This window comes from Letharia lupina (assembly GCF_014066315.1).
Source record: "Letharia lupina isolate WasteWater1 chromosome Unknown contig_10, whole genome shotgun sequence".
Lineage (NCBI taxonomy): Eukaryota > Fungi > Ascomycota > Lecanoromycetes > Lecanorales > Parmeliaceae > Letharia > Letharia lupina.
This window is the reverse complement of record NW_023502979.1, coordinates 1,744,608-1,759,120: the sequence shown is the minus strand read 5'-3', so window position 1 is coordinate 1,759,120 and position 14,513 is coordinate 1,744,608. Positions and strand designations below refer to the sequence as shown.

The window sequence follows — 14,513 nt, the reverse complement described above, 5'->3', positions numbered from 1 at the left end:
GTATGAGTAGCTAAAGACAAAGATAATAACTTGGTTTTAGGCTGATCTCGAAATTCATAAGCTACGTTGACGGCTGAGGAGGCCAGTGATTGCAATGATTTTTTCAACTACCCAATCAGTATGTTTCAACAAAATTCACAACGCTACTCTTGCCCCAACGGTTAGTACATCATGCCTCATTTGCTTTCTCCACAATGACAGATTCAACCTCACGTCCCTTATAATTCAGCGCTTGGGGTCCATTATACCCCTTCCTTCCCTTGAACAACCAAACAACCGATACAAAGACGGTCAATCCACCTATGATCAAACACGAGTAGTTCATATTGCTTGCCTGTACCGGAAGCGCGTAAGGGAAGCAAAAAATAACGATGAACACCGCGATGTACGAGCACGAAATGCCATGAATTGCGTAGCCCACAAGTCCGTTCATCCAGAAAGGGCCCGGCGTGACGTTCGATCTGCGGGAAAGGAGATGCGGCAGAATAGCGGCAAGGTATGAACTTGAAGATAGGAGCACGAAGGAGCCTACGAAGGCGTTGAAAGCTGTCGAGGAACCGACGTAAACGCAACCCAAGATTGTACACATGCAGCCGCAAACGAGTGTTGCGTTGAACGGGTTCCTCCAACGAGGATCAACGCGGCCTATAAAAGTCCCGAAAGGGGTAGCGTTGTCGCGAGCCAGAGCCCATAGTGTACGCCCAGCTGCAATATAGGTGTCGATGCAGGTGCAGACTATGGGTAAGAAGATGACGCCCAACAAGCCGACCGTACCGGCTCGGGAACCTGTGGCTTGCCGGTAAATTTCAGCGAGCGGGAAAGTCGAGGAACCGGAGAGTACTGCGCTTAGATCATTCACAGCAAAGAAGATAGCAATCATGTAGCACAGGGCAGTGACAAAGCCGATCATCATTTGAGCAGCGATGGCCTTGGGAACGTTGATCTCTGGCCTCGGAATCTCCTCTGCGAGATGGGAGACGCAGTCCGGCGTTCCTATTGCGTAGGCTCCGTTGAGCATGCCCATCAGGAATACAAAGCCATTGGACGAATATCCGATATCTGCAGACCAGTTTTTGAAGACGAAAGCAGGTGATGCATGTGGCGGTCTCCCACCACTACCAGGCACAGCTGCGCAAACCAATATGGTGATAAACACGCCGCCGAGGATAAAGAATAAGCCGAAGTTGTTAAGTGCAGGAAGGGCACGGTTGGCAAAGAGCACAATGCAGCAGCAGCACCAAGTGACGATGAGGTAGCTGACGAAGACGTGCCAAGACTGGGGAGAGCATCAGCCATTACAAATCCAGCTACATGATCGCGCTCTCGTACCTTCGCTTGAAACTCAGGATGATACGTGGCGTACATTTGAACAGTCAGGTTGCCTTCAGGGTTTCAGCGTCTCGAGGGTGATTTCGATCGTCCTGAACTCACCAATGATAGCAGAGGTCGAGGCTGCTGCGAATATCCTTCTATCTTGTCAACAACCGCTCCATCATTCTTGTGTATGTCCTCACCAGGCGAAGAAGTTCCAGAAACCGGCGAAGAAGCCGCAGACTCGGCCATATTTGCCGGCCGTAACCGAAGCCCAGTGGTAGACTCCTCCTGAAGATGGGATGGCTGAGGCGAGCTCTGCAAGGGATGCAGCTATCAGGCAGTAGAAGATTGAGACGGCAATACTATGATTATATGTTAGCATTGACATGGCTGGATAGCAGGTGGCTCGTACAATTCGTATATGACCCCAGGAGGTCCTCCATTTGAGATTGCTACGGCCTAATAACAGCTACTCAGTACAAGTCCTCATTGTAGACTCTCATTTCAAGAGAGAGACCAACAATGCTTCCGCCCAAGGCGGCCCAGGTATTGCCATTGACGATGCCAACTGCACTGATGCTCAGTAGACTGAAGTTCCTATCCAGCTCTTGCTTGTGGCCTCCAGCATTAATGATCTCAACCGTGGTGCCCAAGGTTTCGTCTACATCGTCGTTCGGCCCAGCCAAGCTCTTGGTGTTATTCTCCGCTTCGTCCATAGAGCCTTGAAAGGCCAGGCTGGTTCAATAGCGGGGTGATTGGGCGCATGGTCGGCAGAGCAGGGGAGGCCATGGTATATGGGCTTGAAGGGAGGGTGAAACGACCGATAAGTGGATGATTGGAGGAGAGGATGAAAGGTGCCAGTCTTATACACTGCATTAGTGCCTCAGGTAAAGGTAGTCCTCACGGAATCTGCTATCGTCGCCCCGGTAGAACAGCCCGCTCGGTCCACACCTACGCTAGCCTATCATGGCCAGCCAAATCTCGCGAGCTCCAGGTAGGGACGACTGCATTGGAACTTCATCATTGCGTCCATTGCAACCCGCTATCGATATACAATCGATTTCAATTGGCCGGATCGTCAATTTCCCGCAATTGTGTTCGGACATCAGACCTACGAAGAAACCCCTCCTCTTGCCCTCCTTGCTGACTGGCTCTGTCGAGATGTGATGCTCGAAGAGCGGGGGCTAATTGAGAAGGCGCCGGACTGCAGTTCGCAACACTTGCCCAACAAGGAAGGTCTGGTCATGGAAGACAAGCAATCGGGTCGGCCTTACTGTGTTTTTTTGTCCGAAGTATCTTGAGGGAGTTCGAGGAACAAGTCCATCAATTGTTACAACGACAATTCTAAGAACAATCCCTCAAAGTCGCCGTGCATGCGTACACTCTTCTGGCATTGAGCTCGTTGTGGATTGTCAGCACCATGGCTTGAAGTCCCTCCTGGCTGCCGGCATTATGTCAGGCACAGCATCATTCCTCGCACTCGAAGGCCTCCATGTTTTCATCACTGGAGCGGCTGGAGGCATTGGGAGCCAAGCGGTGAGGGAGTTTTTGTGTGAGTACGAATCGACCTCTCCCCTGCTTGAGCGAGTACTAATTCGTCTACTTCCCAAGCCCAAGGCTGCAAGGTTACAGCTCACGACCGCAAACCGATTGATCGCCCTCCTTCGACCACCGATGACACCCTCCACATAGTCCAAGGAGATATATCGAACGAGGTTTCCATCAAGACATGCATGAAGAGTGCCCGTGACCACCATGGTCCAATAAATGTATTAGTAGCCAATGCCGGTATCACGGATGAGAGCCATGAGTATCCCATCTGGGAGATACCCTTGGAGCTTTGGCAGGAGGTATACAATGTCAATATCCGAGGCACCTTCCTTACTATAAAACACTTTCTACAGTCGGCCGCCATATGCCAAAAAGAAATTGGCAAGGAGTTGGAAAACCTTGCCATTGTGGTCACGGGTAGCGAGACTGGGAAATTTGGTCAAGCAGGTCATACCGAGTATGCCTCAGGCAAAGCCGGCTTGCAGTACGGGCTTGTGCGTGGGGTCAAGAACGAGATCGTTCGGCTGAACAGTAAAGCGAGGATCAATGCCGTTGCTCCTGGCTGGGTCGACACGCCACTGATCGAAGGAAGACTTGACGACGCGAAGGAAATGTGGGCAGAGGCACAAGCTACGTAAGTATTTGAAACACTTTACTTGGCGTTGCGAGCTGGTCTACAGTTGAATTGACCAGTTTCGCGACAGCGTACCCCTTCGGAAAATTGCCAAACCGGAAGACATCGCATGTGCCATGGCTTTCCTTGCCTCACATCGCGCAGCGGGACACATCTCTGGCGAGTGTATTAGTGTCGACGGAGGAATGGAAGGCAGATTGATCTGGAAAGAGCCAGAGGGGTCAGACGCTGTAAAGCATCACGAACCGACGTCGAACGCAGCAACCTCATTATCAGCGGCGCAAATGAAACAGGGTCCGTCAGCGGAAATCCCACCGCCTCCAAAGCGGAGAGTGCAAGTAGCGCTTTCAGTGGATTTCGATGCTATATCAGGTCTTCTGGGCACAGGCAAAGATGACGCTAATAATAAAGCGGATTACTCGCAAGGATTCTTCGCCGGTAATATCGGAGTGACTCGCTTGGTAAAGCTGTTTAAGAAGCATGACGTTGCTGACAAGGTGACTTGGTTCCTACCGGGGCATTCTATGGAAACATTCCCTGAGGCTACTAAAGCTATCAAGGATTCTGGTTGCGAGATTGCTTTGCACGGATATTCGCACGAGGTACGACAAATGTATTTGCCTTAGGGGCTTTCTCTAACAAGTTTTTAGGGCGCGTATCAAATGACCGAGCAGCAAGAAAAAGACGTCCTTGAGAAGTGCATTGATTTAGCTACAAAGCTGACAGGGAAGAAGCCTGTCGGCTACCGAGCTCCATTGTATCAAATACGCGAATCAACGATAAAGCTCCTCGTAGAGCACGGCTTCTCTTACGGTGCGTCTACTAGAACGACCAACTCCGAACCTTTTTTCTTTCTACCATGCCTCTCAACTAACAACTCCCGGAAACAGACACGTCTCTCTGTGCCCACGATTCCCAACCATATCTTCCTCCCCTTGACACCCAAATTCAACCTCCCGACTTCTCCAAACCCGCTGCAACCTGGATGCACCCCACCCCCATCCCAACTTCCACCGCTACCGCCACCTCCCTCGTCGAGATTCCATGTAACTGGTACATGGAAGACATGACGCCTCTCTCCTACTTGCCGCACGTCCAAAACTCCCATGGCTACGTTGATGTGCGTCTCATCGAGCAGATGTGGAAAGATCGCTTTGAGTGGCTGTGGGAGAATGGATCGGGGGAAGAAGAGCCGGGAAGGGATTTTGTGTTTCCCTTGGTATTGCATCCGGATTGTAGCGGTATGGCGCATGTGGTCGGGATGGTGGAGAGGATGGTTAAGTGGTTGAAGGAGAGGGAAGGAGTGGAATTTCTGAGGTACGAAGATATTGCGAGGGAGTGGAGGGCCGGGGCGAGAACGAGGGGGTAGATGGCTGGTAGGAGGCATTAATTGTAAGAGAAGAATAATGGGCGTTTGGTAGTTCTTGAGAGTCTGCGCTATCCCTACGGGTTATATCTCGCCTTTAATGCATTCCAGCAAGCGGGCTCGGATGAACTCTCCCCGTTTGGAGCGCGTGTTTGCTCCCACGCAGGCTCCTCACTGAGAAACTCTGTATTTGAAGCGAGCTTGTGGTGGCCAAGATCTAGGTATGACTTTTCCCCATTCTCCTACAGAGTAATCGAATCTGTGGATGCAGGGCTATGCAGTATCATCAGCGGGGCCAAGCATCATCGACCCCTTAGGTCACCAGTGGCTCATTCGCGCTCGGCTTTTTGTCCTTCCTAAAGTACTATTCATGATTTCTACATCTTCATCGTACGATAGTAATTTTCGTTATCTACCATCAGACGAGCCGGCACTACCATCAGCAGCTGCAACAGTAACGCAACCACACGCCACAGGCTCCTGCGTCTGTAAATCTTAACAATACACCATCACCACCAACCCTGTCAACTCCGTCGTCTGCCGCTGCCTCAACTACCAAAAATCATCTGGCTCCGCTTTCATGACGAACTGCTGGTACCCCAAGACCCACGTCCATATCGCACCTTCTAACCACGATGACATTCGAACCTACAACGACAGCGGGACGGTCAAGGAAGCTACGGTTTCGAGACAATTTGGTGGGAACGGTGAGTCGCCCGTGTCTGCGGAGAATGAGGGTTTTCCGGATTTTATGATCGTGACGACTGAGAGTCTGGATGAGGGAGGGGGCCTGGGAATGAGATCCTGAGGCCGAAGGTGGAATATTCCTACAAGAGTAGGAGAGAGTGGATGAAGAGGAGGGAGGGTGTGGATCGGACAGATACGCTATCAAGCGATCCGTGCTCTAGACTAAGAGAATTTGTCGACTATTGCCAAAAAATTTCACAAGTCACGATTCAACTGTGCTGACTACCTACTATTGCTGGTGGTAGGGCAAAATGTCAATATATTGATCGAGTCCAAAATTCTAGGTGTGGGGTGAAAACAAACATTACTTTTCTACCGAGCTCGACCAATGCCAGGCAACCTGCAAACTACAGATGAAGATAGGACATCTCGGAAATGGAAGGCTTAAAGGACCAAGGATTTTATTCCGAAATCGAAATTTATTGGTCGGTTAGACTATGACGTTCCTCGATGAGCAAAAGCAGGCTTGATTATACAACCATTAACCTACCACGGTACAAGACGAAGCCGCGGAGCATCAGAAACAACTCATGTGAGATTATTGCGAAATATGGGCGCTGTACCCGGAAGATGTGTTGATTTGGAGAGCTAGGAGGCAATTCGAATGCGGATTCGATGCAGAATGTTCGGTTGAGCAGAGCACAAAGAGCAGAAAGCTTGCTGATTGGTTTTTGTTCAATCCGTCCTAAAGAGCCATCACAATGCCATTGTCAGGGAACAAAGACCCTTCTCCGTGCAACGCTCGCAACTTGCTTCGCCATGCGACTCTTGCTTTTATAAATATAGCCTCTCAATTGACGCACCCTGTTGTCCTTCTTTCAAACCCCCTCACCAGCCACCCATCAACAACCACAACCCAGCAAAAAACCCTCACCTCTACCAAAACAAACAAAAAGAGCTCTGAATCCCGTCAGCATGAGCGACCCAACACCCGCAGCGCAGCAGACTCGCCTCCCCCCCCTCAACAGCCTCATCCGACCCGCCCACATCCTCTCGCTCTTCCGCCACCACGAGCAGCGCAAAACGCACCACTTCGACGGCTGCAGCCAGCTCTGGAACGCGATCCTGACCCACCCCCAGGACTCGCCCGCCCACCGGCAAGCATACCGCCAGCTGACCTCCCTGACGCAAACGATCAAGGACGCCATGGCCCGGCAGAAGGCAACGGAGCGAGAAACCGCGCGGCACGCCGAGCGGTCGCGGCAGGAACGCCTGCTCGTGCTGCAACGGCAGCGGCAGCGGGTCGCGAGGGAGCAGTCTGCGTTCCGGACGCTCGTGCGGCAGGTCGCGGGCGCGGTGCCCGTCCCCGGCGTCGCCGACTTCGAGGCCGGCCTTTCGGCTTTCCACCCCGAGGCCGCGGTCGGGTCGGGGTTGGACGCGCGGGATGCGGAGCGCGTGGGGGATGATGTCGAGACGGCGCTCGGGTTGCTGGATGTCAGTACGGAGAGGGCGAGTGAGGAGGATGTGTACGCGGGTCTGACGTTGTTGGGGGTGAGGATGTGCGTGAGGGTCGAGGAGTATCTGCGGTCGATCTCGAGGGAGGGGGAGTGAAAAGGAGGAGGGAAGGGCTGGGGGATTTTTGGGAGGGGAGGAAGGAAGAGGGGCAGAAGGTTTGGCGGCTTGGAAAAGGAGGCTGCGTCGGTTTTGGGGGTTTTGTTGCATTCTGTTCATCAGGTTTCGTGGTCTCGGCTCGTTGCTTCTCAGTGCAGATGATGATGATCATATACTGACAACGTAGTGTTTAATAGATTGAGAGATCCGCACAAGACATTACTGTTTGTAACAATTGCCCCTTCAAGTCGTTTCTTCGCCTTTTCGCGGCTGACATCCATGACTTTTCCGACTCCTGACGACTATAGGATCTAAGCCATCGGTCGCCGGGCATAGCGTTCGTGATGGACACAAACAGACCCGGTTCCCAATCCACGAACAAACAACCTCCCTCGACACGACATGACACACCCTCTCGGAACACTCGACACCATCACCTCCCTCCTCCCACCCTTCCTCCCTCCTCACCCCTCCATCCCCCATCCCATCCCATCACCCCTCCATCCCCCATCCCATCACCACGCCTTCCCCCTCTCACCCCCGTCCGTCCAGAGCACACGCGCCAGCTCTTCCGCACCACCGCGCAGCAGCGCTTGCGTATCAGATGCGTGGGCTGCGGGGCCGGAGGATCGAAGGAGCAGCCTCTCGAGGCTGCTGGGAATAGTGATGTTTCGGCCCCAAGGAATTCCCCGTCCGTTCGACAGCGCCCGCGTTGCCGGAGTGGGATCGAATCGGCAACACGCACGGACGGGAGGATAATTCTGTGGACGCGGGGCTGATGTTGGGTTTTGGGGAAGAAAGGAAGGAAGAAAGAAAAGGGATGGAAGATGGAAGATACCCATCGATGCCGGAACGGTGGCGCGGTTGGATCTCGGGGCCGGGACGCGGGGCGGGTGAGGTAGCTGCTGGTGAGTGAGTGAGTGAGCGGCGGTAGGGGTGGGGATGGGTTTGAAAACGGGGGAGGGAGGGGGGGTATCATTTCCTAGAGAGCGTGGTGGGTCGAAAGTCCTTTTTGGCTCTTTCGGTGCGTTGGTTGACACACAGGTGCGATAGACAAAGAGGAGGGAGGATATGACGACGGGTGATTTGATAGAGAACTATGAAGGATGGGATATGTACACGGTGAGCGAGCGTATCGTGGTTGCCTGTTGCTTGATTCACAGAGCTTGTCGTTTGGACAATGGATCTTTTCGGATTGCTGGGTTGTGATTAGTCGAAGTGTGTCACGAGTCTGACGCTAGTCCCAATACGGCCTTGCACAGTTTGCTGCAAGAGTGCGAATGTCGATGGAGCCACAATTCTTAGGACCTCGTAACTGCACGCTCAGACATCAAAGTTCGAGGGTTTCAAAACATAGAGACTGGTAACGTCATCGTCAAGTACATCGATTAGTGCCAAAACATTTTCCGCAGCATCCTTACTGTACAGCCCGCAAAGTCCATCCAAAGTCTAAACGCCTGTGCTTTTTCGTTCATGTCTCTCTATATCCCATCTCGTCTCGACCTTGATGCTTTCGTTAGCCGGAGTGACAGCGCGATCATCATCCATCATCGTATACTTCCACCCAGGGCCTGTCACACCGTCTTCCAGCGAAGGCTCCGAACCTGCGGCTGCGAACGCTGTAGTCGTTGTATTCCCTGTGTCCACATCTCGCAATGGAAATGTATGCTCGCTGGCAGCTGTGCGATCGGTGGTGTGTCTCGGGGAGCGCTTTGCCGTCATGTTGAGACCATGCGGGATGACCTTGTCGAGGACTGGGCGCAGGAGAAGACAGGAGGCGATGATGAGGCCGATACCGGGTTCTATCTGACTCCAGATAAAACCTAAGGCGCCGGTGTAGGTAAAGTCTGAGAAAGATATTGAGAGGGTGGATTTGGCGCGGAGCCCGCTGATGATGATGGATCTGCGGGGTAAAGTATGTCAGCATTCGTGCATATGCGGCGCCCTCGCGAGGTGCATTGCAAAGAAAGATCGACGTACACGACACCGATGCTAAAAATCAGATACAGTCCGATCTTATTTCGCATGGCTGTCTGAAGGTTCCAGATCATTGGAATAGGAAGCAGGAAGATGAGGCAGTCGGTTGCAACATCGAGCACACCGATGGCGTAGAAGCTTGCCTGACGGTTGGCGCAGTGTCCACCAGGAATCATTGGGTTCCAGTTGAAGGCAATGGGTGTGCAAAGCGCCCAAGTACCAATAGCGGCGTATATCGACCAAAGGATGGTGACGGTCATGACCATATAGGCGGCCATCCTGTCGAGGGTTGGAGTTAAATCGTGAATCATGAAGCGAGTGCATGCGATGAGAATTACCTGAAAGATCTGATGAAGAAGATGCGTACAAGCATCAAACAGATGCTGCACTTGATTGATGCCATTTCAATGGAGTACAGTATCGCCAGGGGAATGAGCATCTATTTTATCGAGCGCGGGTCAGCGAGCTGCAGTAAGACATTGATCGAAGGGGTTTCGACTGACCTGGAGACTGAGCTCAATATTTTTTGGATGAAGTTCCTCAACATGATGTCCAGCACCGCCAAGAAAAAGCTCTTTGACCGTCATCAGCGTTGGAAATGAGAAGTAGCATGATAGATGATAGAAATACTTACGTACGAGAGTACAGGCTGCTTGACCATAGTAGAGGAACTATTTGGGCTTTCCTTCAGTCTCGCGACCTCTGTTTGGGTTTGAGGACTTGAACATACCAGCGCCCCAAAAACGAGATAGTCGTCTATGCGATACGGTTTCCGTCTCAATCGGCCGGCCCACGCTCGTAGAGCGACGAATGCAGTTGCGAGTATGAGGAATGATATCGTGGTCCCAAAGATGGCCTTGGAGTGACCTGTGGTGAGACCGACGGTCGGACGCAAAGTCAGCGCCTGAGGATCCATGACTGGCCAAAAGTTGAAGCAAGATACAGAAAGATCAGGAAGATCTGAAATGAAAAGTCATGGTCAACGCGGCGCTGCACCCTGAAGCGGCAGTCCGCATAGGGTTCCCAAGGGACATGGGGGGGATGTTGGTAGGATGATGCAAGAGAGAGTGCCTCAGGGTAAGATGGCATGATCCCATACCTGCAGGAACAAGCTAACGGTGCGACGTGAGCACTTGCATTTGGGGGAAAGGGGGTGCCGCTGTGCTCCCCAACAATTGTCATGGTGCAATTATTTCGGGTTCAAAAAAGAGGGTGTCGGGGCTGGGGAAGGATGCGAATCCCCGTGCTCTTGCGAACTACCTGACGCTACTGCACGACTGCATCATGCATTGATGACCTTAGGAAGGCGGAAATTGTTAAATCAGCATCGCTATCATTGGCTCTTGTTCTGTCTGCAATATCAGAAATTACTTAGGTACTGGTAGGTAGGCTATTCCTGACAGACGATTGAATCAATGGAGCATGATTGCAAGCGAGGGAACGACGAAAAGAGTGGAGGATAGGATACCATACGGTAATTCGTTAGCTTGGGAATACCGAGGTCATAATTGGAAAGTAAGGTAAGATAGCCGAGTCATACGTAAAAAAGCTAAGATGAATTTGGTCAGATTGGTAAGAAATTCAACTTTACTTTTAAGCTTTCATGCAAGAACAAGGGACGACGTGAGACAGAAGTGCTTTCCTGCCGCGCCAATGGAGGGGTAAATCTGCGCATGGCGTCATGCAGTCATCACTTTGTTTTTGCTCACAAGATGTCTTGGATATTTTAATAATAATCTGACCGCCGCACATAGGTACTTTACTTTACCTAGGTAGCTAATATTAGGAGACGAAGGAAATATGAAAAGGAAAAAGAGAGACAACAATGGCGGTGAAGATGCATCTGCCGTCAGCGACAAGATGTCCTGCCATCAAGATGCTTTACAGTAAAGTAGGTAGCTATCTACCTCCCTGACGGACCGTCCCATCCCATTTCATTCTAGCGGCTCACCCCGAGAGTATCATAGGTACCGCTACGTTACCTTACTCGTAGTCGTAATTAGCCTTCTCTCTTTCCCCAAGTACCTATTTTACTTTACTCCGTACCCTCATTCATCACGATAATCCCTCTGACCTCGCTGACCTATGACTACATTTCCCGTCCTCCACTTTCATTTGCCTGCTGCAGGGTAGCATATGAAACGATGCTGTCTTATACATCTTGTACATCTTCTATCCCATCCTGGCGACTAGTGGTGCCACAATCAGAACGAAGACAGCCACATGGTCAGTAGTAAATTGATCCCTGCAACACGGACATAATTATCAAATCTAAGGCCCGATTACCATTGTTACCCTCGGGGCTAGTTCCTACCACGTTTCAAATCCTGCACATCACTATGGTCGACACCCGCAGTACTCCAACTCTCCAACTCTTCTCGCTGAGATACTCGTACACCTTGTCTCCAGCACAGTTGCGGAAGAGTAAAAGGTAAAGTACCTGTACCGAGCCAAAGAATACCCAGAATACGCATCCACCAAGTCTTATCTTCCACCTCAGAGCCGAATACCGTACCGTACTTTATCATATGACCATGAGACAATAGCGCCCCACTTCTTTAGCAGGACGCTAAATATGGCCGACTATCCCATCGCAGCTTTCCCCGATACCGTGCCATGCGGCCATACCATGTTGCTATCTCTTCGTGCCCGCTAGCTCTGCTGCTGGCGGCACGCCAAATGCGACGCTGAATATCCAACACAGTGACCAATCATCTAACATCCTTCTGCTACTACCCTGCTAACGAGGGACACTGGCAGCCCGCAAAATCTTTTCACCTGCCAACCTCCTTCACCCTCGAGCTTCTTGGGCGACGCAAACGTGTGTGAACGTTGCCATTCATGCATTCCAAAGCCGCCGATTCAGGCTTTTCCGTGGAGGCATCGGATTTGAGCCCAGAGAAAGCCAGGGACGGATCGAGGACTGCCCGCGATGGAGTTTGCCTTGTCCCGTACATGATCACATCCCTCCTTCCACGTGGCATTCACTGATTTCCGTCTTCGTGCATAAAGGCAGCCGAGCGCTTCTCCCGATGATCCATTGGTACGAATAGAATCCTGCAGGTCACTGGGAGTATGAAGCTGACGTCGACTGTCAGAATTGGTCTCTCACGAAGAAGAATGTCATCTTCGGTACAGTGTGCCTGGCATCCTTTGCCGGCGTCGCTTCTGTCAATGTCCACCAACTTGCGTACGTGAAACCTCATCTGTCTTCGGCGCAATCATGACGCTCACCAAATCTTCCCAAACAGCTATATCAGACAGGCAAGCTACTATCATAAATCTCCAGTGGAGCTGTCCTATTCCATCGCTGCCGGTGTCGCAGGCCAGATGGGTGGGCCCCTTCTGTTTGTACCGCTCTCGTCCATCATCGGTCGATCTTCACTCATCTTTTGGTCTTTGTTCGGTTCGCTGGCATCCAATATCTGGGCCCCGTTGATGACTGGTCCTAATGACTATATTCCTTTCGTCATGTCACGAATGCTGGCCGGACTTTTCGGAAGTGTTCCTCCAATCTTGGCAACCGGTTTGATCATGGACCTCTACTTTCTCCATCAAAGGGGCAAAGCATTTACCGTGCTCGAGGTTTCTCTTCTTGCTGGGGCGGTGGCTGCGCCTGTCTTCGGTGGCTTTATCGCCGATACCAAGCCTTGGCCCAATGTTTTTTGGTGGCTAGTCGCAGTCATTGCGGTCTCGATCCCTCTAGGTATGGCAACCAGACTGTCAAAATTCACGTGCTTACTCGTCTTTGCAGCATTCTTCTTCTTGGAAGAGACGGCTTTCCGAAGGAATGAAGAGTCTGAGCCTCTTCCTCAGCGCCCGAGTTCGTTCATGTCGAACAGGATCGCGACGTTCTTTCCCGGGACTGCTGTTGTACCCCGGACGACAGTCGCCCATATAGTAAGTTGTTTGGCGATGTTTTAGCGCTGTGTTTGGGTTGACGAGTCAGGCCAACCGCTACATTACGCCGCTCAAGATTGGCTTGTCGCCAGTCACCATGATCGTCGGTTTCTTCGTTGTTTGCATCTACGGATTCGCTGTAGGGTTAGGAATAGTGGTCTCAATCTTTCTGCAAACGCCAGAAATGGTGGGAGGCTATGGCTTCACGCCCAATCAGAACGCCGAATGTGGGTAGTTTCCCACGAAGTATTGACACCTGCTCAACTGCTGACGTTGAACCATTTAGTCAACTTTTCCCAGTGGGCCGGCCTCGTTCTATGTCAGATTTGCGGCGCTTTCCTCAATGACAGGATCCCGCTATCGATATCTCGTCGTAGGGGCGGTGCCTGGCATCTCGAGTACCGCCTTTATCCGATCTTCCTAGTCGCAGCCGCTTCTCCCATAGGTTTTGGAATATTCGGAGCCGGTATTGAGTATGCTATCGCTACACTACCTGCGCAAATACAAATTCACAGCTGACTTATAAAGGTATCATCTTCACTACATGGTCCTGGCTCTCGGCACATTTCTCGTCATCTTCGGCGCATGTTACAGTACTCCCATATCTGTGAACTATATCATCGAGTGTTTCAAGAACTCGCCGCTCGAGGTCGCCGTCATTATGAATGTTTATCGACAAATTTTGGCCCTTGCTTTACCATTCTTCCTGTTCCCTTGGGAGGGTGCCGTGAGTGCTGGCTGGTAAATGCTCCCTTGTCATCACAGCGCCTTGGTGCCCATACGCTAACCGACAGGATAGGCTTTTTGGGATGATGGCGTTCTTCTGCGTCTTCGCCACGATGCTCTTGGGTGTGGTGGTTTGGAAGGGGCCAGCTCTACGACGTTGGAACTTGGAGAAAGATGCTACGGAGGATGGAATCAAGATCATCAGCTCAGACCGGTCGTCGGATACGTCGCTTAACAATTAATCGTAGAGTGAATCTGGAGCAGCGAGGATTCATCCGGAATGGGCGGCAACGAATGAGTCTGACTAGCAGGTGGTAAATAGGCGGCCGAGGACTTCTGTACTCTACCACACAACAGAATCGTCATAAGCGCAACCTCATCGGGTGGCCAAGAGAAGTCTCGAAAAGCAATGTCAAACGAGGGCATGTTTTACGGTGAATAGGTGTGTATACCATGACATGATGCCGAAAATATCCGAATCACATCAAAAGCGAGAAGATGCATGGAAAAAGTATGGAAACGGAGATGGAGCGGAGCCAATACTTTTACCCGCAGGCATTAGTGCTCCACATCCTCTCGTTTAAATCCGTCAGCGATGCCTCCCAATAGGAATCCGACGGTACTTTACGCGTACTAATTAGCCTTACCCGCCCTTTCGAAATATTCTTTTACCAATAGATGACAATTTCCCACCGATTGGCTGGCTACTGATGCACGGCTATCGTTCTAGATCTCCGGGATGGCAGA

General features: G+C 51.5%; 5 protein-coding genes across 5 annotated transcripts; 3 read left to right on the top strand and 2 right to left on the bottom strand.

The window, feature by feature from the left end:
* Window positions 1–169: 169 nt before the first annotated feature.
* HO133_000502 (uncharacterized protein) lies at window positions 170–2,030 on the bottom strand (the record flags this gene model as incomplete). Its single annotated transcript, XM_037291441.1, has 6 exons — window positions 170–1,276; window positions 1,330–1,382; window positions 1,432–1,466; window positions 1,515–1,676; window positions 1,727–1,773; window positions 1,836–2,030. 6 exons carry the CDS (start codon window positions 2,028–2,030, stop codon window positions 170–172), a joined length of 1,599 nt encoding a protein of 532 aa, XP_037152876.1.
* A 736-nt stretch (window positions 2,031–2,766) lies between these two features.
* On the top strand, window positions 2,767–4,868 carry HO133_000501 (uncharacterized protein; the record flags this gene model as incomplete). The annotated part of the gene is made up of 5 exons (XM_037291440.1): window positions 2,767–2,866; window positions 2,926–3,499; window positions 3,570–4,101; window positions 4,150–4,312; window positions 4,390–4,868. The coding sequence occupies 5 exons, from the start codon at window positions 2,767–2,769 to the stop codon at window positions 4,866–4,868; spliced, it is 1,848 nt and encodes a 615-aa protein (XP_037152875.1).
* A 1,659-nt stretch (window positions 4,869–6,527) lies between these two features.
* Window positions 6,528–7,163, top strand: HO133_000500 (uncharacterized protein; the record flags this gene model as incomplete). The annotated part of the gene is made up of 1 exon (XM_037291439.1): window positions 6,528–7,163. The coding sequence occupies one exon, from the start codon at window positions 6,528–6,530 to the stop codon at window positions 7,161–7,163; it is 636 nt and encodes a 211-aa protein (XP_037152874.1).
* A 1,449-nt stretch (window positions 7,164–8,612) lies between these two features.
* On the bottom strand, window positions 8,613–10,056 carry HO133_000499 (uncharacterized protein; the record flags this gene model as incomplete). Its single annotated transcript, XM_037291438.1, has 6 exons — window positions 8,613–9,066; window positions 9,144–9,419; window positions 9,479–9,579; window positions 9,644–9,714; window positions 9,775–9,811; window positions 9,871–10,056. 6 exons carry the CDS (start codon window positions 10,054–10,056, stop codon window positions 8,613–8,615), a joined length of 1,125 nt encoding a protein of 374 aa, XP_037152873.1.
* A 1,423-nt stretch (window positions 10,057–11,479) lies between these two features.
* HO133_000498 (uncharacterized protein) lies at window positions 11,480–14,008 on the top strand (the record flags this gene model as incomplete). Its single annotated transcript, XM_037291437.1, has 11 exons — window positions 11,480–11,571; window positions 11,797–11,843; window positions 11,901–11,965; window positions 12,021–12,091; window positions 12,153–12,183; window positions 12,239–12,330; window positions 12,392–13,040; window positions 13,090–13,267; window positions 13,327–13,513; window positions 13,569–13,781; window positions 13,840–14,008. The coding sequence occupies 11 exons, from the start codon at window positions 11,480–11,482 to the stop codon at window positions 14,006–14,008; spliced, it is 1,794 nt and encodes a 597-aa protein (XP_037152872.1).
* Between the last annotated feature and the right edge of the window lie 505 nt (window positions 14,009–14,513).